Source organism: Crinia signifera, chromosome 1 (assembly GCF_055691185.1).
Source record: "Crinia signifera chromosome 1, ASM5569118v1, whole genome shotgun sequence".
Classification (NCBI taxonomy): domain Eukaryota; kingdom Metazoa; phylum Chordata; class Amphibia; order Anura; family Myobatrachidae; genus Crinia; species Crinia signifera.
The window spans coordinates 141742910-141769394 of NC_139217.1; the positions used below are offsets into that span (position 1 = coordinate 141742910).

The 26485-nt window shown below is 43.6% G+C and overlaps 2 protein-coding genes across 2 annotated transcripts; one reads left to right on the forward strand and one right to left on the reverse strand.

Moving 5' to 3' along the window:
* Positions 1-9831: 9831 nt before the first annotated feature.
* LOC146059076 (uncharacterized) lies at positions 9832-13710 on the reverse strand. The gene is made up of 3 exons (XM_083171204.1): positions 13404-13710; positions 12595-13032; positions 9832-9854 (listed from the first exon to the last, which is right to left on the reverse strand). Exons 1-3 carry the CDS (start codon positions 13708-13710, stop codon positions 9832-9834), a joined length of 768 nt encoding a protein of 255 aa, XP_083027330.1.
* Positions 13711-18462: 4752 nt separating this feature from the next.
* Positions 18463-26260, forward strand: CCNA2 (cyclin A2). The gene is made up of 8 exons (XM_083174439.1): positions 18463-18882; positions 19686-19938; positions 21179-21285; positions 22064-22287; positions 22367-22571; positions 24005-24118; positions 24669-24802; positions 25899-26260. The coding sequence occupies exons 1-8, from the start codon at positions 18727-18729 to the stop codon at positions 25951-25953; spliced, it is 1248 nt and encodes a 415-aa protein (XP_083030565.1). The 5' UTR covers positions 18463-18726; the 3' UTR covers positions 25954-26260.
* The last annotated feature ends 225 nt before the right edge of the window (positions 26261-26485 follow it).

Sequence of the window (26485 nt, forward strand, 5' to 3'; positions counted from 1 at the left end):
ATACAATGGTTTAGAGTCCAGCTTAAATCAATGCGTTAGGAGCTTGGAATACAATTGTTGAGGAATTTCCACAAGTCTTAAGGTGGCCATACACAACTGCGATGTAACACACACATTTACCACGTGAGTCTCTGACCCACCTGCTGAGTGGAGCCTCAGGCTAATCTGCCTCTACCTGTAACTAGGTAGTACTGTATACCTATGATATATGAAATATGTGCAGTAAGACCAATGATCCTGGTTCCTGTATTGGTAGATCCACGTGAAGCATATCCCACACCATGTAAAGGTACAGCATATGGTGGGGCGAAAGTACATGGTAGCAGACAGGAGAGGCCATAGGTGGCAGTATAAGTATATGGCAGAATAGGGATGATTTACAAGCGAGAGTCCAACAAAACAAAACAAGTAGAAAACAAGTGTGTTTTGGTATTTGTCCATCCATAACACTGACAACTCTAGTAGCTGTGTTCTCCACCAGCACTACCAATGTCTGGGGGGGGTCTCCATTAATAGGCTATGGCAGAGTCGGGCATTCAAGGCAAATCAGCTTTGGGACAGGGAAGGATAGCAGCCTGGCAGAGGAGTGGAGCCGCTGTCCAAGTGCTCAAGTGGTTTGCCGTATTGTGCTCAAGTGGTTCACAGCCTGAATTGAGTGACAGGAGCAGGAGATCAGCGGGTGGGTTGGCTGTGGGCAAGCAATGGATGACCTGGTGAGTGCTGGGAGGTGGCAGGGACACTGTGGAGCTCTCAGATCCTGCAGCTGTGAGACCTTTGGGTACATAATATGCGGGTTTTTAGTAGAAGTAGTAAAAATGGAGTAGTAAAATGTTGTCCCTAGCTTCTATTTATCATTTATCTAGCACCTTCTAGAATTATTTTTTCACTTTCCTAACACTGATACTGCACTATTTTTTTATACTAACACTCTGATATCTCACTCCTTTTTTTTATTTTAACACTTACACTCTGATACCCCCCCCCCCCCCCCCAATAATGTTAGGGACCTGTCCGACGAGGTCACCTTGACGATTGGTGGGCAAGCTCATAATATTAGCCAATACTATGCCAAGAACCTCATATATTATGTATAAAATTGTAAATGGTGTAGGGTGCACCTTCTACTCTGTTCCTATGTTGTAAATACTGCAAACAGGTCTGCTGAGTCTTTCCAGTTCTCACACCTCCTATAGAATCTTTAAATAATTATACAATAATACCCTAACGAACCCCCGCCCGCAGATTAACACTTCCACTAGTGCCTAACCCTAACACACACACACACAGCCTAACCCCCCCACAGTATAAAGCTCACATCCCTCAGCCTAACTCCATAGTGCCTAACCTTACCCTCCAACAGCCAAACCCTACTCTCGCAGTCTAACTGCTCCAGTGCCTAAGCATAACCCCACCCCTACAGCCTAACCGTATCCTCACGCCGCTAACCCTCCTCTCCCATAGCCTAACCCCCTAGCGCCATAGACTGTGTGTACACATTGTGTTTTAGTAGGATGCAGTTTCTTGTGTCTACACATTGCATTTTAGCAGGATGCAGCAGGCTTGTGTATATATCCTCATGAGTAAGTTTCCTGCTAAACAGCTCCAGTTCGACTGCATCCTGCTAAAACGCGATGTGTAGATGCAGCCATATATTTAAATGTGCAGGCTCTATCCTGCCAAATGGGTCCCTTTGTAAAATGGACCTGTCAAAAAGCAGTGTGTAGATGCAGCCTAACCCTAATTCCCCCTACAGCCTAACCCTACCCTCCCTAGCACCCAACACTTCTTATCCTTTAGCCTAACCCTAACCACCTCAGTGCTTAACTCTAACCCACCTGTTCTGTAGCCTAACACCAACCACCCACAATCTAGCCTAACCCTCCTCTCCTGCTGACTAACATCCCTAGCGCCTATCTGCAGTCCCCCCGCAGCCTAACCCTAATCCTCTCCCCAGCAGTCTAAACCTTCCCTCCCACAGCCTTACCCCCCTCTACAGCCTAACCTTACTGTGACTATGACTGTGGATGGGAGTCTGGACTCAGGAGCGCAGCAAATAAGCAACATGCAGTCTGAAACCGTATGCTCAAAAATGTATAAAATTAAATTCTACATAGTGCAAGCCCTATGTGGAGAGGGGGTCATTTCATAATCCTGGGCACACAGTGTATTATTAATGTGAGCATTTTTGCCTAGCGTGTATGCACAGCGATGATGCTAAAAATCACTAGACTGAAAATCGCTCAGTGCATACATACTGAGCGATTTTTTTGCCGGTCAAAGCAATTTTTGTAGGGGACAGTTTTTCATAGAAGGACACTATGGAAAGCTGCCCACCCCATCGCTCATCTGTTGGTAATACCAGCGGATGAGCGAGGCTGGCGATGATGCGGGAGTGTGCATCAGTGCTCATCGCCTATGCCAGCCCCCATCTGCCCTCTCCGCTGGCACCCGCCCAGCTTGTCCTTTTCTGCCCATCCCTGCCCACTGGAAGACTTCTAAGCAGTTCCTAGCGCATCGCCACATCGGGAGGCCATTCCCGTTAATGAATAAATGGCCTGGGATTGGCCTCCCTAATTGGAGCTGATGTGGCATTGAATGATTTTGCTCTATGAGTGTTCTTACCCTGAACACATGCAAGTAATGTGTAAAGTCATCCACATCCACAATTACAAACCTAGAGGTGTAGCGCATAGTTGGCCTTTCTACTCTTGACTACAATAGGTTGAGTGTGTAATTTGTCCTACCCTGAGCACTACAGTGTTTATTTATGGTGCTAGGTAGATGATTCAAGGCAAATTAACATGGGAACACATGTAAATGCTACAAGATTCCTTACAAATTTACAATTCAGATCGAACAGTGAATCAACACTGTTTGTGCTTTTAAATAAAGGTGCAGAACACATCTGAATTCTCCTTTGTCCCTTTCAGTGTATAATGGGAGCTGCAAATGCAAAGATCAAATGTAAAATATAAACCCGGTCCTTAACACAGCTGCTGTTATACTGGATTAGTCTGCAGGTTCCTTAGCCGTTGTTTTAGGAAATGGCTTGACTATGCAGAGGGATTATTAACCAAACCCTTTAATGAACTGAAATCTTACAACAAAGACATTATGTTCCCTTCCCCTTTGTCTTATATTTCATGCTGAGGCTGGGTATAAGCATAAGACTGCCTGTTTCATGTCAGTTGCTAGAGAGACTGCAATATGCCTGATCGCTGGTATTCTGTGTCAGGCGTCTTCGGTTGCTACAACAAACACCTTGCCTACTATTAAACATTAATGATCCCTACCCCTGTAATCTGTTATGGACATCACATTATGTGCTGGAGCATTCGTCTGCTTCATCTATATATTTAAATAATAAGCCCGCTCAAAGCAAATGCTTCAAAAGCTAATAAGGCACGATTGCCTCTGTGAGATAAAGAGATATAGTTTCACTTGTTGTCAACAGATGATGGTGATTCAGTGACAAACATACACTAGACATTTATTTATTTATATATATATATATATATATTGATGATAATCATCTGAGGATTTTTTTTTTTTTTCTAGAACCACTACTCGGCAATGACAACTTTGATTTTGATCACTCATGTATCATTCAATGATGTGCAATATGGTTGCAGAATTTTGATAATCAGGTTGTTGATGAAGAAAAAAAGCATTGATTGGGGTTTGGTTTATTCATTGAAGCAAATCCCTTGCCAATTTTCTGCATTAAATTCTGGTGATAAAATGAACTCTTTCTCACAATTTTGGGATACAGTAAACTTTAGATGAACGCATTGTACAACACACAATATTTTTATTTTTTCCTTATTTTGAGCTACGTGGTTGACTAGTATACTTTGTTGAGTGTTGGATGTCTGATTCTGGAGATAGTTTGCTAGGATTCCCAACAGACAGTTGTATTACTGTATTTCACACAATGCTCAGTAGAAATGAGAACAAACACAAGAAGCTCAGACTTGTCTAGCAGTCAGCTGCAATGGCTAAATGGACAAAATCCTGTGGTCCTAATTTGTCAAATGTACCATAGGTGATCAGGAAGAACACTTTTAATCAAAAGATACAGATAATGTATTGGTTAGCATTACTGCCTCAAAATGTACCAAAAAATGGGTCTAGAGCGCTAGGGGTAGTTGTGTGCAGTGTACACCAGCAGCCACTACAGTGGAGGGATGCCGCCCTCCAAATGACAGAGAAAGTGGGGGTAGTACCGTCATGTGCTTATGTGTACACAGAGTAAACAATTGATAAAAAATAGTAATTTATTAAAACAAATAATTTACTGATTGTTTAAACATTAATTTTAATAATTACATGCATGCAATAAAAAATATTTCTTGTGATTGTCTTTTTTATTGCATGCATGTAATTATTAAAATTAATGTTGTTTAAACAATCAGTATATTATTTGTTTTAATAAATTACTATTTTTTACCAATTGTTTCCTCTATGTACACATAAGCATCTGACGGTACTACCCCCTCTTACTGCCTCAAATCACTGAGGTCATTGATGAATTACCATTGTTACTCTTAAGCTGACCATACACTAGGCCACTTTTTATCCGATTGCGGTGATCAATCACATAAAAAGCATCCAAATCGCATGTAGTTGACAACAGGTACAATGCGATGTGCGGTCCCGTGCGCATCACACTGGAGCCTGCGAGTCACAGCTGCTGCACGATCAATCTGTCGGATCGCAGCCAAAGCAATATATTGTATGAGAAAGGACCGCATGTGATCTTGCTGCCCGGGAACGTCCCAGACACCTCAAGGGGGGATTGCGTACAATTTCTCTGAAGGGAGAAGTCACTGTAATGTACAGGGGCCTTAACTGTGTGTTTTTTTAAATCTTCCAATATGTGGGGTTCCTCCTGTTACTCCAGTTTCCTCCCACATTAACTGGATGCCAACAAAAATGCATCCTAGTGTATAATTGTATGTACATGTACATGGGCAGACTAGATGGGCCTTAAGTGGTTCTTATCTACCATCAAATTCTATATTTCTATGTTACTATATAAAGCAGAGATTATTCTAGGGAACTGTATACAATACAGTAACTAATTTCCTTAAGAAATAGTAAATTATGATTAAAATGCACAAACAATTATCTGAAAGTTTACCATTAAACAAGATATTAGTTAATAATAAACATTTAATAAACCTGCTGGAGTGCTGCACATCGCCTACCGGTGGTGGTTCCAGAGGTGGGGCTGCAGCAGAGTCCACAATGAAAATAGGTGAGCCACACCCACTGTGACCCCAAATGCTGCCCAAAATCACCATTCAGGAGGACTCGCTGGAGACTTGTGTGGCTGTGGTCTCATCCCTAGAGCCACCACTGTTGCCTACCCCTGCTTACATGCAATAAAGATCGCCTAGCAAGTGCATACAAAACACTGGTTAGCACAGATCGCTTGGCACACAGGGCCTTATACTAGTTCACTCTTAGAGGCAAATTCCTTCTTAGCTGGACAAAACCATGTGCACTGCAGGTGAGGCAGATATAACGTGCACAGAGAGTTCAATTGGGTGGGGTTTTTCTTCAAAATGAGATCTATATTGCAGTGTAAAAATAAAGCAGTCAGTATTTTCCCTGCACAGAAATAAAATAACTCACCCAAATCTAATTCTATCTGCACCTGTTACATTTGCCCCCCTGCAGTGCACATGGTTTTGTCCATCTAAGAAGGAATTTGCCTCTAAGAGTGAACTAGAATAAGGGCCACATCGCTATGTGTGTATGGGCGATCTAGAAGTTTAAGGGAAATCAGCTAGCCAACATCACTTAGCACAGATCGCTAAACACACATCGCCCTGTGTGTACCCCATTACCGGGCCTGGTTAACATTTGTAAGCAATGTAGATGTTCATGCAACTAAGCAACTATTGGTCACTGCACACGCACCAAGGCACCTTAGCGAAGCCACTCGCAGTGAGGATTAATTTGCAGAGAGATTGACAGGAAGGGGCCATTTGGTGCTGGTAATGGGAAGAGGTGGCAAAAACGTACACACATCTTTGTCTATAGCTGCTACCACATATGTAGAGAAACATAGTGCCAGCATCACTGCTCTCGCCTTCAGTCTGAATTACCAATGTTCTTCATTCCTTAGTCGATGCTTCGTAAAATAACTTAGTTGCTGAGGAATTTGCAACAACTCTTGTTCATTTCTGGGTGTCAGCTTCACATACATTGCTAAGCAAGTTCAGTGCCTGCTAATGATTCATATACAGGTCCAATGCTGTTCTGATGGGTACTAAGGAGAGTAGACCTCTGAATCCTGATGGCTTTACAATGCAGATTAATCTTTTGTGGTTAAACAATGTAACCGTTTTCTCCTGAAAAAACTATGGTGACGTCACAAAGCAGGTGGTCTGAAATCTCTTGTGGCTTTACAATGTTCCATGCAACAAAGCAGTGGTGACTTCTAAATGATATCCCTCTCATAAATCTATAGAACTGACACAGGCCCCGCATCACTGCTTACTGTAAAATGCATACTCCCTATATATCTGATCTTGGTATATTAGATCTACAGTGTCTTGGTCTACACTCAAAAGGTCGACAGTCTAAAGGTCGACATAGTCAACAAGTCACAATGAGTTTTTTGTTTGTCGATATAGGTTGACATGGACAGCGTATTAGTGTGCTAGATTTGCCATGCTTTTACAATCTAACTCTATGCCCACCTGGATGGTAAAGTATGAACAAGTTTTTTTTTTACACAAAAATAATGAAAACCTCATGTCGACCTTTATTGACCTTTTTCATGTTGACATTTTGACTGTCCAACTTTCAACCATGTCGACCAATAGGTGTATTTGTATCCAGAAATACACTTATTTTTGACATTTACTATCCCGAAAATACGGCAATTCGTATTCGTATTGATGTGCTATCAATACGAATTGCCGTATTTTCGGGATAGTAAATGCCAAAAATAAGTTTATTTCTGGATACAAATACACCTATTTTTTTTACAAATTTCCTTTAGTAAATTTCCCCCTAGATCTAATGACTGAATACCCTCAATCTATAGTAGTGCAAAACGCTGGTACCAGATCTCTAGTGATTTTACAATGCAAGCTTCACTTTCCAGCAAACTCTACATGGGTTGTGTATGAAATCCCGACAGTACGTACTGTAACCCTTATTCACCCCTCCTGCAGCCTAACCCTGGCAGTCTGACTCTAACCTTTAGCAATGCTGTTTGCAGCGAAGAGTGATTGACAAGAAGAGCTTGTTTGTAGGAGACAAGAGGGAGTGTGTGTGCACACACTAGAAAATCGTGCATCTTCGATCTTGCGTGCATAATACATGGCACCAGCACTATTATTATTATAATTTTATTTATAATGCGCCACAAGTGTTTCGCAGCTCCGTACAATACAACAATACAGGGAGACAAAACTTAGCATTACATTGAATGGTACTTGTTTCCTAGCAGGGCGCCCAGATTTATTAAGAACGCAAACGTAGTGAAATTGCATCGCAATCTCCTATTTAAGTAAATTAGTTATTAGTTAACACATGCTGTCATTACTGTGTCAGCTGTATGAATGTGCAGGTGTGAATGTGTTCCTAAAACACCAGCACTATCCACGCCACCCTGAAAGCATGGCGAGCAGCGGCTGAACGCGTCCTCCGACCTTTTCATACCCCCACTATCCACGTCGGCGTGGAGTTTATCTTATATAGTGTGGCGAGCCACCGAGCCCGAAGCGTGGTGAGGGGCCGCGGAATACATGTAAAGTAATCAGCGTCCCCTCGCTTTGGGGTGGTGTTGATACTGGGGTACCAACACCATCACATCTCATTGTAAGCACCCATCACATATCGTGGCATGGGTGCTTGTACAATGAAATATCGTATAGCATCGCATTTGGTGCGCTGAGATTGCATTCGATATTTCATTGTATAAGCACTCCTGTGCACTTTATATGGACATCGCATCGCATGCTACTATAATGCGGCATGCAATGCGATGCGATTTCACTACGGTGAATAGCCCAGTACGCTAAATGCGTACTGGGCACCCTGCTATTAAACAAGTACCCATTGAATAAATGACAAAAAGTACTAGATCAATGTACTACTAGAGGCTTGTGGCCAATGATGGAGATGAGTATGTGGACAAAGATGGTCACTGAGTGTTTGAGTATGAGAGAGCTGTGAGTGAAATGTGAAGAGAAGAGGGCTTTGACAACAGGAGGGAAGAGGGCCCTGCTCTGAGTAGCTTACAATCTAGTAGGAAGGGGAGACAGACCGATTACATAAGGTGCAAAAAAGTGGGAGGTGGCTTGATAGCAGGATGTAAGCAGGCACGGGGTTGGATAAGCAGCCTCAGGACTAGTTTAAGCAGCGGGAAGGTACGCTTTGATGAATAGGTGAGTTTTCAGTGCATCCCATATCCCACTGCAATTCTGCCTGGCCTTGGAGGCATTGCATATGCATTGTGGTTATGACAGAGTATGAAGTTGCTGAGCAAATTGTGATGGCTTTGGTGGGCATCTTTGTTCAGGAATCATTGCCATTATGCACATTTCCGTTGCAAAATGGTCACTTTGGTTGAAGTTTCATTCACTCTTATTTAGACTCGCTTAGATTAACATGGTGGGGGTTATTCTAATTTAATCAGGCGTTCGCATGGGGTACCATTTTTTTGCTTCTGCGCATGTGCAGAAGCTGGGTGTGAGCGGGCATGGTGAACTACATGTTCGCCATCATACTCGCATCTGCAGTGTGGGCATGGGGTGACAGTGGGGGCACGCTGGGCGTTCCCATTGAAATGGGACGGTGATGCGGGTGAGGGGAGTGGCAGCTGATGTCAGTGGATGTCAGCAGCCCAACCGCTTCCCACATGGCACTTGCAGACACCACCGAGGTATGTAAACCTTTGATCAAGGTTATTTGGGTAGTTTCTGTTTCATTATTATTTAAAAAGAGTAAACACAGTTGTTTGACAATAAATGGCTTCACCCAACCACTAACCATGCATGAAAGAAAAGTTTGTGAGTCATCATTAATATTCTCTGACAAATGGCCAGAAAATCACAAATTCTGCTAGGGTATGTAAACTTATGAGCACAACTATTTGAAATAATACCCCTTTCACACCAGAAAATGCATTCCCAGGTTGGCCCCTTTTACACCAGCCTAGTCCCTGCATTTTCTGGTGTGAGGGGTAGAGAAAACCACCCCTCCCCCCTTTAACCAGTTATCTCATTTAACCGGCTATATCTTCAGAACCAACTGACCCATTTACATGAGACAAGTATCATATTGAAGAACTTTTGAGTGGGCTTTGAATGATTTTGGTCCAGAGAAACTGGAACATTTGGTTCCAGAGTAATCTGCCCTCAAAGAACATGAACAGCCATGAAATTACATTTCAGAAATAAAAAAATCGGTTTACACGCAATATCTCTGGAACCGATTGACCGATTTGGACCAGCCTGGTATCATATTGAAGGCCCAGCGATTTGGAATTTAATAAATCAACCACAAGCTTCTGTGATGCCAGGGCAGGAACTGGCAGCCGTCGGAACTGGGTGGGGGTCGGAATTGACTGATCCCATATTATCCTATGGGGAAAAACGTTACAGCTTTGCCAGGCGATATCTCCGGTTCCCGGGGGGCTAGAGACACGGGGCTGGGCTCGTAGGAAAGCCCTGGTCCTCAGCTACAAAATAAAGGGGGGCACGTGCCCGGGTGCCCCCCCCCCCTGAATCCGCCACTGCAGCCCATAGTTTCCATATACTTGTTACTCCATTCCATGTGCCCTTATATATGTTGAGCCCATTCAGATTAATGGAATGTTCTTCTATAACCTAAAGAAAGAAAGAAAAAGACTAGTTACACAACATCATATATTTGATTTTTCAGGTCTGGCCAGTTTATGAAGCTGCAAAGTGTCCTCCAATACAGCTAGTCTCAGAGGGCAGATGTACTAAGCTTCAAAAGTGATAAAATGGAGAGTGATAAACAGCCAGCCAATCAGCTCCTACCTACAATGTCACAGACTGTGTTTGAAAAATGTCAGGCAGGAGCTGATTGATTGGTTGTTTATCACTCTCTATTTGATCACTGTTTGGAGCTTAGTGCATCTGGCCCAGAGAGAGCAAGGATCACTTGTATCAGCTGATTTCACAATGAGACAACTGCATAGGCATATACATGGTCTTTGTGAGAGGTGTGCATGAAATTGCCACAAACCTGACAAAGCCTTGCCCCACCCCCTCTTCCTGGGGGCCAGACGATGATGGTGGTGCTGAATTGCCCTACCCTCAAGAACATGAGAGAGAGACTGTTAGCCTCCAGCATAGGTAATGAGAGAGTGAGTGGAGATGTACATCTAAGTTCATCTCCCCTTAAGGCCCCCATACATTAGGCTGACTTGTCCTAAGGACAAGTCGGACCCAATTCTCCTGCGAGCTGCCCGGCAGCTCCCTGGGAGGCTCACATACAATTTTGCACTTGATGTGCCATTTTTTACATGTGATAAATCGCTTGCGATTTATCACATATAAAACCGCTGCAGTGGGCGGTGAGGAGCAGTGGGGCGGGGGACAGATGGCAGGAGCTGAGCGCTGCGCTAGCAGGCTGGGCGGTGATCATATCATGCCTGGACAGGCAGCAGTGGGTATTAGAATTTTAAAAACCTGTCACAAGCATCCAAGTGCCGCCCCCAAACATGTGCCGCCCAGGCACGTGCTAATGAGAAGCACATACTCACTTACTGATGCTGGCAGTGATTGAATGACAGTGGGGGCCACCCTCACTATTGACAGCTCCAGTGGCCCTGCATGCATGGAGCCTGTCATTGACAACTCTCTATTTACCATGTTTGGAAATTACTAACCTGAGCCAGAATTGGATCCATTATCTTTCACTTATTGCATGCAAATAGTGGCTGCATACTAAGAGAATTCTTAATCTGCATTTATATATTATATGTTATGTCTTGTACATTGTAAATTATACCCCTTTCACACAGAAAAATCCCAAAAACCCAGGTATTTCCCGGATACAAAAACCCGGGTACAACTAGACAGCAAGGGGCTGACCCCCTTTCACACAGGAGCAAAAACCCGGGTATTTCCCGTGTCGACCCCTTTCACACAGAAGCCGGATTTTTCCTGCAAAACTCTGTGTGTCATAAGAAAAGGACAGTTTTAAAGGCACACAGAGATGAGATCATGAAAAGTGGGTGGTGACTGCTCACTGCATTGCATTAAACATGGCTGACAAGTTGCAGAACACCCTCTCTATTAACCTAAATACTATGACACAGTAGAAGTACAAGGACACATTGGTTGTATGTTTGAAAGAACTTGTTTTATTTTTCACAAAACATGTTTTATGCAGTTCACTTTAAATATAAAATGTTTTCAAATATAAATCTTTAGTGGTCATAAATACCCTTTCAACACTGAAACAACATTGAACTATTGCAACACGAGGTAGAATATGTATTTAGCATAGGTCTACTATTAGTGGTGGGTGAATAGGTTGTGCTGCCATCCAAGCTGATATTGTATAGGGGAGACACACACCTAGTCTGACTGTCCAGCAGCCACACCTTTTCATCCGGCACTGTATATATAGATAAACACTTGTATTTGCAATTTTTGGTACCTGTAGGGCACAGGTCTTCAACCTGTGGCCCTTCAGATGTTGTGGAACTACATGTCCCCGCATGCCCTGAGTTTTTTTGCCATCCTACTATAGGAAAAAATGTGGCAATGTATGGTGGGACATGTAGTTTCACAACATCTGGAGGGCCACAGGTTTAAGACCTGTGCTGTAGGGCAATTCGAAACACTCTGGCTCCTGCCGGGCAGTGAAAACCCGCACGGCCAGGAATCTGTGCCACACACAGCAGTTTACAATGATGGGATCCGGCTGAAACCAGGCGGCCTGGGTGAATGGCCACATCTGTGCCCATTATTAACTACGGTGTGTGGCACGGCTTCCTGGCCGTGCGGGGTTTCGCCATCCGACAGGAGTCGGAGTGTGTGAAATAGCCCTTAGTACACCCCAAAAAAATATAAATATATAAATATAAGCCCCAAACAGGGAATTTTTTTATTGCCTTAAAGATAAAGAAGAAGGCATACTGTGTACACATTATAGATTATGTTCAGTCACATATCTAGAGTATACTCTATTTGTACACATTTAAATAAAAAAAAAGTTTGAGAACTTTGATTCAGCTCCAAACTGAAGAACCAAATGAGCTTTTTTGAGGCTCATAAACTAAAGAACCATAATACTCTACTGTGTACATCAAAATGGAACACAGCATTTAACGGGCCTTGTAAGTGCCACTTTTTAAGCAAGAAAAATTGAACGAGCCCAGAAAAAATATAAAAAGAACAACCATATAGCAACATTACTACAAATGCCTGTAGGCAGTGCTGATTACAGTGCTAACAGGAGTGTTATGATTACTGGCATTCACTGAATCATCAGCATAATTTTTCACATTGCCATATTGCCTACTATATCCTGTGCCATTGACAGTATCATGCACTGTCTCCTGTGGACTGGTATTGGCATGTGGCCTACTTGACTGTGTGGCATGTGAAAAATTATTGCCCATGTTTTCAGTATAACTACGCCCTTGGCCCTGCACAGTAGTTTGGCTTGAATTTGAAGGCATAAATGTATGGCCTCTGTGTGGAGGATTACAATAATCACCCTCAGCGTACGGACTACACAGCTTGTAAGGCTGCGGATTCTGTAATGTAGACACCATATTGGTAAGGAAGGTCATCTGTGCATCTCGATTTTCACGCGCTATGCGTTCGTGCAGACCCACCAACTGTGTGAGAAAGGAATCTTGCAACTGTCTCTCGTTGTCAAAGAAGCGCTGCAGTCGGGCATCCTCTTGAGTTTGAAATTCAAGATCGGACTCTCGGAGATGATCTACCAGGATTCTTGACATTGAGCGCGTAGCAAGCTCCATCTTTGACGTTTTTTTCTTCCTTGCAGGTACATCAAATACTAAAAATAAAGGAAAAATCATTACAATCCAATAGCGGCATGCCAGTGTGTATATATATATATATATATATATATATATATATATATATATATATATAGATAGATAGATAGATAGATAGATAGATAGAGACTACTATTACTGGTTCCCACAATACCCCTCTCCAGGGCACACCACACGTGTGCTGTAGTAGTGGGTGCGGGGTTGTTACCTGTGTTACAGTGGGACTACAGGTCCCAGCAAGCCTGCAACACATGCTGATACTTGGAAGAACCACAGGTACCAGCATGTGGGGCATTAAAGGCCTGCTGATACCTATAGCCCCCTGTACATCTATTAAAATAGATACACAAACAATACTTGAAAAACTTACTGTTACGACGCAACGTTGGGGTCTCAGTCTGTGCAGGAGTGGGTGTCCCAGATGGAGTAATGGTGCTGGCTCCACTGTCCTCAACCTCAGCCTCTAATGGATCAATTGTGTCCTCCATGGCAGCAATAGGATCAGGGATGCTGTTGTCTATGCTGTCTTCCAACTCCATTATAGGTGGGCAAGATGGGCTGCATTCTGGAGTTATGCTCCGTGATGAAGCTGCACTGGATGATGATAAGGCAACAGGGTTCACCAGGGCAGAATTGCCAAAGACCTCGTTACATTGGTCGAAGTAAACCCATTCCATCCTCCCAGCACCACTTTTCCTCCTGTTGTTGTCACAAACTTTGTTGTAGTACCTGCGCAGAGCTTTTAGTTTGTTGACCACCTGCTGCTGGGTACGCACAATGCCCCTTGAAGTGAGGACCTTGGCAATATTGGTGTAGACTACAGCGTCCTTCACTGTGCCAGTAATCTGTTTGCGGATTTCTTCCTCCCCTCTGACATTGAGCAGCTCACGGATCTCCTCATCTTTCCAGTGTGCCATGGCCATTTACTGCTGCGCTGCACGCCTCTGCCACGTGCGCTCAGCCAATCAGGGAACCTGTAAAGATCAGCCAATCACGCAGCGCCATGCTGCACAGCCAATCAGCATGATTTTTCAATAGTCGGGAGAAAAACACGGGTCGGAGCCTTTCACACAGCCGCAAACACGTGTCTGACACGGGAAAAACCCAGGTAAATACCTGGGTCGAAGTCCCGGAACTTTAGACCCGTGTTGACCCTTTCAGACAGAAGAAAAACCCGTGTCGACACGGCAAGAGCAGGGAAATTACCGGGTCTTTTTTTCTGTCTGAAAGGGGTATTAATGTTGACATTATTATTTTTATGTTTACTTTTGTTTTATTGAAGAAAATCTTTTTTAGCTATATGAAAAATAAAATAAATTGTTTTTCAATCCAAGCGCAGACTTTCCTCCTTTCCACGTGTCTTTCATGAGGGCAGAGTATTCTCTCAATAGACTGCTGCTTGATTTGTTAAAGTGTTAAATGTTCACGCTAGGCTGTTTTAGCACCCTGACAGAGTTTTAAAGGGAAAAATGCACCCTGCCCCTTTAGCTGTGGCCGGCTAAAACAGCCTGCCCTCCCCTAACTGGTGCACATTAAAAGGAGAGCTTGCGGAAGACCATGAACTCCGTAGGTGATTAGCACGCCACCATTGCTGAATCCAACTGTTAGGGCATGCCCGAGAAGTTGCAAAGAGGGTCCGGACCACCCCCAATAGTAACGCTGGTGGGGACGCACCGCTTTACTGGAAAGTCACAACCGCTTTTTTACATGCAAAAGACACTGCTACCGCATCCTAGCAGGAACACTATACACACATACACATTCACAGGTTCATTTTATTGGGAGCCAATTAACCTACCAGTATGTTTTTGGAATGTGTGAGAAAACCAGAGTACCTGTAAGAAACCCACAAAAGTACAGGGAGAAAATACAAACTCCACACCATGATGGGAATTGAACCCATGACTTCAGGCAGTAATGCGAACCATTACAAAATTTGTGCTGCCCAAATTCAGATGGAAAGATGGATATGATGTGCCATTCCGTATCTGCACATTTCCTTCACTGCCCTGAAGTGAATTGACTCCTGAAGTCTGTAATTCTGCATCATTGACATTAATGAAACCTACAGCTAAGGTCCATACACACTGGGTGACTATGCCCAGCATGTATGGACAGCGATGATCGCGTTCATCGCTGGGGGGAAAGCCGCTCAGTGCATACACACTGAGCGGCTTTCCCCCTGCCCGGCGCTGACTAAGGGGGGAGGACGTCTTTGCATAGCGCAGTGCTATGCAAAGCCGTCCTCAAAGCCGCTCATCTGCTAGTATAACCAGCAGATGAGTGGCTTTCCCGGCAATGATGCGGGAGCGCGCAGCAGTGCTCACCGCTCATCGCCGGGGCATACAAACTGGGCGGATTTGAGCTGAAAGCCGCTCAAACCTGCTGTTTTGAGCGACTTTCAGCTCAAAGTAGCCCAGTGTGTATGGGCCTTAACAATGTATGGTTTCTTTCTTATAATATAATGGGCAGGATGTTCAAACATCCGCAGCCCAGCTCCACCCCCTTCGCCGCTCATCGCCAACATAATTATCGCATATGCTGTAACATATGCGATAATTATGGCAAAGGACAGCTCTTCCGTTAAGAGCTGTCTTCTGCGGTGAGAGTCAGCGGGTCCCATCGGGACCCGGCGGCTCTCCCCTCCCTCACCCAGTGCTGCTGCTGCGTGGGGCTCTCCTCCTCCCTGCACCCGGAAGAGGATCATAGTGCAGGGAGGAGGAGGTCAAAGGTCCGGGCAGCACAGCTCTGTGCTGCCTGAACACAGGCGAGGGGGAGGTCGGTGCGGGGTGGCGGTGGATCGCGTTAGAAGCCTAAAGGCTTCTATGGGGCATCGTCAGATTTTTCTGGCGATGCACCCCGTCGCAGTAACCTGGCGGGGGATGCTTAGCGCATCCCAAAATGCGGTAAAAACCCTGCTATCTGGATTTTTACCACATTTTTAGTTTAGAGAATCTCCCCAATATATGATAAAGGTCTGAAGAATGAGAGAAGAGAAGTCCTGTGTGTAAAGGGTCGCTGTTTGTAACTATCTGTCAACACATAAATGGCAAATGTTTATTGCTAACCTTTATTCTCAATATTGAGATTTCTTTTGTGGCTGTATTATTTACATTTATCCATTTGTCTTCACTAACTAGGTGTCAAGTGCAGCTGTTGTTGTTTTTTTTTCTATGCAGGTTTTATTACAAATGAGACAACTGGGACATGTAGGATGAAAGCTATATAGCAAACTGTTACTAGTGCACTCCTCAGTCCTATGTGATGCTTTCCATGATTTGAATATGCCCAAGTGGTAGCTTCTCAATGAAAGTGTTAATTTTCAAGGTAAGGGAGTGGCTGAACACAGCAGATTACAGATTACTACCTCTGCTCTATCAGCCCACAATTTTTGTACTCTTTAAATAACAAAACATCAGGTAAAATAGTTAAAAGTTATACTTGTACACTAGGTTGTATTTTTTGTGGTGGTTAAACATTCCCTAAGAAAAATGCAGGCATGGAAATGAGGGCATTTAGCAACTAACTTCAAAGACAGTGGGCCCTCTACTTGACACCTCCAGAAGTTGCGCTAAGATTTCCTTTCAGGGTCATTCACTGTGTCCTTGGGAGGTAGTCTTAACGTTGACACCACAATACTGACATTGTTGAAATGTGACATTGAACGTGTTGGCATCTTCAAATGTCAAAATGTTCACCATTTTGACATGTAAAATGCCGACATTATGCATGGATCAGAGGGGGTGAAGGCTACAGGAGGGCAGGGTTATGAAATATGGGAAAGGTTAGGCTACAGGAAGGGAGGGTTAAGGTTAGGCTACTGGAGCAGAGGTTAGGTTTAGGCATCAACGGCACAGGATCTGCCAGATGTCGTCCTGACGTCACCGCGCCAGACCAAGCATACACTGTTGGAGCCACCATACCAGGTAAATCACCACTAGACCATCAGGAATGCTTTACTGCAGCGGTTCTCAAACTGTGGGTCCTGACCCCAAAGTGGGTCCCGACCTTCTCAGCATGGGGTCACGACTCCATGTTGCTGACTATCAAGCTGATGACTTTTCTAATCTCAGTCAATGATACAAGGAGTCTGATAGATCTGTTGCATTGTCTTTTAGTTTAGACTCCTCCCATCATGTTGTGCCCCCATAATGCTGCCATGTATGTGCTGTCTGCTGACTACACATGTGATGTGATGGGTTATGGTATATCAGACTCCTCCCATCACTCTGTGCCTCTACAATGCTGCCATGTATGTGCTGTCTGCTGACTACACATGTGATGTGATGACCTTCTGCAGTAACTTGCTGGGGTCCCAGAGCAAAATAGTTTGAGAACCCCTGCTTTACTGACATTCTAATTGTGTTAATATTTTTTCATCAATGTCAACATTAATTCAACAAAATATACCACACTCCTTTTCTTAACCACAAGCTGATTAACTATGGCACCTTCAACACACAGTGCAGTGTTATTTTCTTATACAGTATCTATATTTCTATTTCTTTTTACCATATTAATTAGACACCTGCACCTACTTACTCCTCCATGGACTATTAACTAGTTAGACCACATCCCCTATTTTTTGTGTACTTAACAGATTCTGCACTCAACACCTAAAATCGCCGTTAAGGTAGGCAAAAAAAGTGAAAAACTAATTTTAACCTTTTGACTGTTGACCTTCCCATTGTCGACCTAATGCTTGTGTCAACTTTTCGACCCTGTCGACCTTAGCCTTGTCAACCTATTTCAGGTGTCGAACTTCAGTGGTCGACCTTAATGCAGTCGACCCTATGATCCATACCCATTACAAATGGGTGAGTGCTATGTTGTTGTTTTGTTACACCATCGAGGTTATCCATTAACAGTACCATCGATGGTAACCATTGATGGTTAGCTATCCCTACCCTGAAAGCCCACTACCGATTAAGATCGCTTTCGATAATAAAAAAATAATAATAATAATGATATATATATATATATATATATATATATATATATATATATATATATATATATATATAAATAAATAATTTGTAGTAAATATAACCCTTAATCTTTGGGAGCAGAGTCTTTGTTAAGGTGCATAGTCATGTCTGTCTACTAGAGGATAGATATACTTAATAATCATTGACCACTTCTCCAAATTTTGTTACTAGTCACATGCGTGTGTGTGTGGCTGCAGGACTCAGGAGGTGCACCGGCGTATGTCAGTTCATGGATACAGCACATACACCCAACCACATGCTGCCTACACTAATCCCGTCAGCAGCGGTCAGCAGCACGGTCACAGACACAGACTCAGTTTCACTGCCGATGACGTCACGCACAGCTGGAGCTCCGCCTCTGGTTCTCTTTTGTCCCTGCCAGCCACCGTAGCCTTTGTGACGTCTGCCCGCGCTACGCTGCCATTGGCTGATTTCAATAGTCGCGGGCTACTTGAACTGAGAACGCTGTGGCTGCTGCAGCGCGCACTGATTATTGTTGTATTAAGGGAGAGAGACCGGCTAAGTAGTAACAGCACAGAGCAGCCGGTACACGGTAGAGCCCCGGTGTGAGCAGGTTTCCCTGTGCAGCACCGATCCCGTGATTATTCACTACCGGGACGGGGTTCGTGCGTCTGAGCACACTTCCCTCACCCGGGTCCTTCCCCGGTGTGTTTCCGCCTTGCTAGCTAGGAGCAAGTGTCCGCGATGTCGCAAGCCGTACTGCGGGATGAGAACCAGGAGAATGTGCAGCCGCGGAAGCATGTGGTCGGGCAGCCTGGGGGAGGTCGCACCGTGCTGGGAGTGCTGCAGGAGAACCGGAGGACCCGAGCACCGGCCAGAGGAGGCAAGCAGCAGCCGCCGGTAGGTACGGGGGGCACTGTCCTGTGCATGTACAGCGCTCCCTGGGGACGGGATAACTCTCCGGGCCTGTGCAGTGCGCTCTCATCCGCCCATCAATCCCGCCACCGCCATCCCCCATAGGTGCCCACCCCCAGTACACTCTATACCCCGCTGGCCTAGGCAGCTGTCACCCGGCGTCCTTTACTGTGCCATGGCAGCGGATCAGTGGCTGCTTAGCCCTGCATCCGCTGCGTGCGGGACATGCCCGCCATTTATCACCGCTACGTGGGATGTGATCTAAGCACCCGTCAGCCCCATTACCCCGCATCCCGTCCAACAATCACCCCAACACTGATCCTATATCTCCCCCCCCACCTTGTACACATGGTGTTTTAATTTAAAGTATAGGATCAGCTTATGTTGTGGTATACCACAGCCAGTTATTACACATAGTATATGCGCATAACCTGTATCTCTTGCCTTTTTTGCTTATATGCTAGGCATTTACTTGTAGCGTGTATTAAACACAGAATGACTAGTATCCCTCTCTGTGGTTTAACTTTGTTCAGTAGGTTTATATATTGGTGAAGCACAGTTCTAGACTGATAGTCTGTGTGCCATGCATCTGCTGGGTAAGCTGCAAATCCAGCATGGTAATATGCTGGTCTATGGACCTATATTGCTGCCTTATATATTGCTGAAGTTTGTAAGTAGCTGGTATAGTGGAGCATGCAATAGAGGGATGCTCCACAAAAAAACTGTATACAGTAATAAGTATTTCATTTAGGATATTTGAAATTCCTAACATTGTTTTTACCTTTCAGGTTCTGACTGCACAGAATCCAGTGGGCATCAACAATGAGAACTATGGCATTGTCCAAACTGGAAAAGTGGTGGGGAAACAGTCTGGCTTTACAATCCATGTTGATGAGCCGGACTGTGCAAGTCACAAGAGGCAGCTGGCCCCCAAAAAGCCTGCAACTGATGAGCATCTTAAACAGCTTAATGCAGTTGTCATTTCTCTTGGACAAAGACAGCCACTGGCACCTATAGAAATAGCAGGGAATGCAAGTTTTGGTAAGCCATCAGGTCTCATCTGCATGCTACATGTACCTTAATGGCACTCTAATTGTACAGCCTAGCTGCACTGCTGCTTCAAACTCCCACTGTTAGAAAGACATACATTTGTTCAATCAGTTTCTTATAGTGCACACATATTCTGCAGCGCTTTACAGAGAATATTTCAACATTCACGTCAGTCCCTGCCCCAGTGGAGCTTACAATCCATATCACATGTACACACAGATATTGTAGGGTGACTTTTTTTTTTTTTTTTTTTTTGGAGCCAAATAACCTACCAGTATATTTTTGGAATGTGGGAGGAAACCCAAGCAAGCACGGGGAGAATATACAAACTCCGCACAGTTAGGGCCATGGTGGGAATCAAACCCATGACCTCAGTGCTGTGAGGCAGTGGAGGGAGTTCTTTCACATGGGGTGTTGATATGGGTAACCAATCAGATACACTCCATCTTCTAGAAGGTGCTAAATAAAGAAGTAGATGCTGATTGGGTTGCCCATAGCAACATCCCATGTGAAATAGAACTCCCATCATAGTAAATTTCCACCAGTGATGCTAACCATTGCACCACATGTCTTCAACCTGTGGCCCTCCAGATGTTGTAAAACTACATGTCCCAGCATGCCCTGACAGTTTTGGCATGCTCTCATAGGAAAAAATGTGGCAATGCATGTTGGAACATGTAGTTTCCCAACATCTGGAGGGCCACAGGTTGAAGACCCATGCATTACACCATCCATATTGCCCATACATATCGAATTGACCAGGGACCAGATTCAACTCTCTACTATAAATCGTTACTGCTTGCTGCATCAGATCATAGAAACCTCTTGGCCCGATCATTCCTTTGCCATGTGTGTTTTTGGCACCTTCAACCCAACTTTTAATATAGGGGATTTTTTTTTTTTTTTTTTCCCCAACTTAAAGACCTTCCTTCAAATTGGCTAATGTGATTCTGGTTGTAACAAAAAAAAAAATGATGTTGCTGGGCTCTTACTGTACTATGTTCTCTGAGCGGGTAGTTTCTGCCCACCCATGTTCTAGATACTTGCGTCTTCTAGAATGTGTGCTAGATAAAGTAGATTCTGCAATATCCCAACTGAAATAGGCAATATCCCAACTGAAATAGATCTCCTCTTTGGAAATTCCCGTTAGGTAAGAGTTTGACAATTACATGGCACATATTGTACTGTTATGCCTAAACATATATTTACCTTGCGGTCTTCTATATTTAAGATTCCCCAATGGATATGTCAATTGTGGATGAAGAGGAAAAGCCAGTACGTAGTAACGAAGTTTTGGACTATGCAGATGAGATTCACACTTACCTCAGGGAAATGGAGGTAACTCTTCAAAGTTCAGCTGCTAAAGCAGCACAAAATGGCTTTTGGACCCTTATGGCAGTTTACCTGACATGGGCCCATTACTCCTTTGTATTAAAAGCTTATAGCTAATAAGTTTGTACGGATGTACAAACACTGTTTAGTGTTGGCAGCAGTTACTTAAGTGGCAGCACAAAGTAACAATGTGATGCTTGATCCTAATTACAAAAGCGATTTTATCGGTCATACTGCATGCAGTGTAACTGTTAACCTTGTGTTTAGATATTCACAAGCCAGCTCTAAATATCTTGAGAAATTATCCCTATGGCTGAGGCCTGATCTTTTTGCAGGGCCCTGTTAAGGGCGTTCGTGCTACCACCAAGCTCTTTGGACAGCAGGGATTGGCAGGGCATGTTTTGACCCTTAAAAAATCAGGCAGCAGCTCCTGATGCCATGTGTTATTGCGTCTCCAAGGACACTTGACGTATAATCTATATATGGGGGTATCCTGCTGCTAATAAAATACCAGAAAAGCTCCTAATTTTTAATTAGATGGTAGTCTGAGTATAAATGGCCAATAAAGTTGATTCTGGTCCCCCAAATATATCCTCTTGCACTAATCACCTACTCGGAGTAGGTAAAATGCTGCTTATTGGTTAAGAGTATCTAGTGCCAGTTTTCATTGTTGTATTGCTACCCCTGTATGTAGCAACGAAATGGGAAATTAACACCCTTATTGCCTAGGTATAGCTTTAACTAGGTTTTGTGAGACTCATGACATTCTATCATTTCCCCACAGATAAAATGCAAACCAAAGGCTGGCTATATGCAAAAACAGCCTGACATAACAAGTAACATGCGTGCAATACTTGTTGACTGGCTAGTAGAAGTGGGAGAAGAGTACAAACTGCAAAACGAGACTCTGTATTTGGCTGTAAACTATATTGACCGATTTCTGTCTTCAATGTCTGTACTCCGTGGAAAACTGCAATTGGTTGGCACTGCTGCTATGCTCTTGGCTTCGTAAGTAATTCTATCAAGTCCACTTTGTCTAAGGTCTGCAGTAAGACTTATGTTCTGACCACTTTGATTTGTACTTTAGAAAGTTTGAAGAAATCTACCCGCCAGAAGTGGCAGAATTTGTTTACATAACAGATGACACTTACAACAAGAAACAAGTCCTTAAAATGGAACACTTAGTGCTGAAAGTCTTGTCTTTTGACCTTGCTGCACCAACAGTCCTACAATACCTCAATCAGTACTTTCGCCGTCATTCTGTGAGCGCAAAAATGGAAAGCTTGTGCATGGTAAGTGTGCTACAGCATGCTGGCTGAAGTGTGGGTGCACTCTGTAAATCACAGCTAATAACCTACTAATGCGAGAACAAAGATTATAGCTGTTACATGATCTGGGGTTTTCATGGGCTCTATAGTTTTATCCAACAAAAGAGAACAAGCCTGACAAAACTAAGTGACTATTCAACTAAGGGGTCTATATACTAAGCCTTCTAGATAAAGCACCAGCCAAATTCTGTCTGGATTTCAAACAAAGCTTGTAACATGGAAGTTTAAGAGCTGGCTGGTATTTGTTTCTCTGTCCACTTTGCATATTACAGTAGACATTCCCAGCCTTGGTCCTAAACCCTCTGCGGGCCAACTAAATTTGTCAAACTAGTCATGTATTGCAAATTATTGTACTATTTACCTTGTATAGAAAACCTAATTTCACTTTGACTTCATATCACAAATTAATGGATATTTTGCAAACCTCCAGATGTTGGCACTCGGGGCTAAGGCCCGCTAAAGGTGGGGGTACACACTTTGCAGTTAACAGTATGTACAATAACCTTTATCAATATGCTCCAACATTAAGCATATTCAGTGTTAACTCAACACTCCTGGAGGTTATCAGATTAATCATCTGATCATACAGTTAAATTTGACTATAGTCAGTGACTGCATGTTCGGTGGGGTCTCGGTGACTTCACTGAGCAACATTAACTATCAGCAGTTCCACAAATCCTAGTGAGGCAAGGGCAGAACAGTCTAGGTTTTAATATCAGGCCTCGTAACTTATATGGTTTGCTCAAAATAACTGATACCCCCTTTTTACACCACCGCAACACCCCGGGTCAGAGGCGGTGTAAATGGGACATGCTGTGTCCCTTTACACGGGACTTCTACCCAGGTCCTGCCCTGGGTAGAGAGCGGTGTAAATGGGTACGCCAGGTCATCCGACCCGGCTCCCATTTACATCACTGGGGGACGTGCAACCTGCGGTCCGCAGGTTGGACGGGGGGAGACAGCCTGCGCTGCTGTCTGCTATACTCTGCAGACAACAGTGTAGGAGGTGAATGGATGCCTCTGTGCGGCATCCATTCACCTTCCAGATGACAGCAGCCCAGCAGCTTACCTTGGTGCTGGGCTGCCCAGCATGGCGGTCAGTGGTCCTGGTGCTTTGAGTTATCTCAAAGCGCCGCCTCCCATCTACACTGCGGGTGGGCACCGCAGTGTAAATCCTGGATCCGACTAGGTTTGGATCACGATTTTTGTTGTAAAAGGGGTATAGCTGACCTGTGATCACTGTTGGTGTGCCGTATGTAAATATAATACACTTGTGCATAGGATCTTTATATTTATGCTGTTTAGCTACCCTTTCACATTTAGCTAAGCACATTTTAGAATTGTAATACTAGCTGTGCTGTTTCTGAATCTTTGAAGTGACACAATTTTTATTTCAGTATTTTGGAGAACTGTTCTTGATTGATGCTCATCCCTTCCTACAATATCTGCCATCAATCATTGCTGCATCAGCTTTTGTCATCGCAAACTACACCATAAATGAGGAAACATGGGTATGTCCTAATTTCCTAACCCTTTCTAAATGACTCATGAGCACCGCTATCAGAAGTATTTACTCTGCCTCTAGTGTGGCTATAGCCTGAGTTTCCAGGAATTGCTGAATGTCTGTAACCTTTCCTACTCTGAATACCTTGCTTCTCTGCATAAACTAATGGTTGGTGTGCTAGGCATTGCTCAGGAAAGTTATGGACTAATAGGGTGGCCCATACATATTACATTTATAATTCCCCCATCAAATGGGGACTATTGATGATTGCAACATCTGCTTCATGATGTCAGTCCATACTCCCTTTTATTGTGAAGAGGAATCTAGTAATGAGTAGAGTAGGTTCTAGCTGCATTTGGATAAGTGTCGGTGTTCAACTTGATTGTCAGTCACTATGTTCACTTTACTCAATTTTACTTTGTAAATCCTAAAATTGTCTATCTGCTCATTGGTAGCTTTTGCAGTGGGATTTAAATTGGCAAATGCACAACTTTTATTTTATTTTTGGGGTGGGTTATTGGGTTTGATGTAACATTAACTGACTTCTCTAATTGCAGCCAGACTCGCTGGCCCAGTTCACTGGATACACCCTGGACAGTCTTAAACCTTGTATTCAAGATCTTCATCGGACCTACCTCTCTGCAGCAACTCACCAGCAGCAGGCTGTCCGTGAGAAATATAAGACCATAAAGTGAGTTTCTTTTCTAAACCTAGCACACTAGCTTGGAAACATGACTGGTTGCAGCAGTGGGCGGTCAATTAGTTTCTGATTTACACATCTGCTTTGTAAAGTCTTGACTATTGCCTTCTAAATAAATGGTAACTAAGGGGGATATTCAATCGCTGGAAAGCTTCTCCCGTCGGGAGATGGACGCGGGGCCCTATTCAATGCGGTCTTACTCGACAGCATTGAGCAGGGGATCTCAGAACAAGCCCGACTTCACAAGCAGTCTGTCTTCTTCTGCTGAGAACAGACGGGAATTGCCGCGCTCACGGCCGCAGCTCGACTATTCCCGGCCACGCCCCCTTCTCGCTTGAATCCCTCCTGCTTGTTCTCAGTCGAGCTGACCGACAACAGGACTGCGTCACAGCTGTCGAGCCAACTCTAGAGCTGTGACCCGCAGATTGAATACCCCCCCCCCCCCCCCCCCCCCCTAAACTTTTACTCTATGGAGACACAGCAGCACAATGGCTGCATCTACATTCTGTTTCCATTAGTGGAACTAGTCCTTGTCACTGTGTTCCAATACGTGCTCAAGAAAGAATATACTTTGTATCTGATAAAGGGTTAACAAAAGGCAGCCTAACCACTAAGATCCCTGAGGGCCAGGGAATACAACTAGAAATAGAAAACCCAATAGTGGAATGCTGCCTTAAATATACAATTAAAAATTAAACCATAGAAATGAGGTATGAATGACCATAAACTCCATTCAATTAAAAAAAGTCATCCTAGGATTCGGTTGTGTGGTTAAGGACAATATTGGCTGCCACAATCTCTGGCTTTGAACATTGAATTGACTATAAATTTGAATTGATCCTGGATCACCAATCCAAGGCACCGCAGTTTGGGAACCTCTGGATGTGATATTTGGTCTATGGCCAAATAAATTACAAGCGACAATAAAAAGTGCCTTGCCTGAACATTATTTAATAGCTTATATCCATTCCATACCATCCTCTCTGCACAGTGTACACCTTTTTTGTGGCAAAAGAATTGTGCAGTTTGTTGCCTTGCTCATAACAAGACTCTTAACTCTTCTTAAATTCTTCCTCTATACCTACAGGTATCATGGTGTCTCAACAATTGATCCTCCAGAGTCATTGTCTATATTTTCATAAAGATGGATTTTTCTAATGTATAGTGAAGAAAGCACATGATGTACAGTTATATTTTACTACAATGGAAGACTTTGTTTTTGTAACTCAATCGGGTATCTGTAAACTGATTTAAACGACCGAATTATGAAGCAAAGTTTTATGTTTTTACATTTTTTGTAAATTTTATGTATTTTAATCTTGTTTTTAGATTTCCTGTATCAAAGCTCTTTTATAAAGCTGTTTGCAGACTGTATTAACAAAGCAGTTGGCATTTGTTTAACTACATTCATCACTGTTATTTACAATAAATGTTAACTAAACAGCTAAAGTTCATTAAGAAATTATTTTAATTTTGCTTAGATTGGAGCCTGTAATGTGGGAAAACAGAACTGTTCTAGAAAGTGTACTCTTGCTCTTCAGAATGGGCAACCAATATCTACAGTATAATTGGGGTAGCAGGGGAATTCTAAAGCTATTCACATCCTGAAAGTAAAGCTGGCCATACATCTACAGATCGATTGGGCAGTTGGAACAAAAACCTGGTAATGGGATG

What these genes read in the sequence shown, in the direction of transcription:
- LOC146059076 (XM_083171204.1), bottom strand. Translation starts at nt 13,710, where the DNA reads ATGGAATGGGTTTACTTCGACCAATGTAACGAGGTCTTTGGCAATTCT. An exon ending in CCCAACGTTGCGTCGTAACA is followed by an intron (nt 13,033 to 13,403) that starts GTAAGTTTTTCA and finishes CTTTATTTTTAG; the next exon opens with TATTTGATGTACCTGCAAGG. An exon ending in TTCACATGCCACACAGTCAA is followed by an intron (nt 9,855 to 12,594) that starts GTAGGCCACATG and finishes TTCTTTCTTTAG; the next exon opens with GTTATAGAAGAACATTCCAT.
- CCNA2 (XM_083174439.1), top strand. Translation starts at nt 18,727, where the DNA reads ATGTCGCAAGCCGTACTGCGGGATGAGAACCAGGAGAATGTGCAGCCG. An exon ending in CTTACCTCAGGGAAATGGAG is followed by an intron (nt 21,286 to 22,063) that starts GTAACTCTTCAA and finishes ATTTCCCCACAG; the next exon opens with ATAAAATGCAAACCAAAGGC. An exon ending in AAATGGAAAGCTTGTGCATG is followed by an intron (nt 22,572 to 24,004) that starts GTAAGTGTGCTA and finishes TTTTTATTTCAG; the next exon opens with TATTTTGGAGAACTGTTCTT.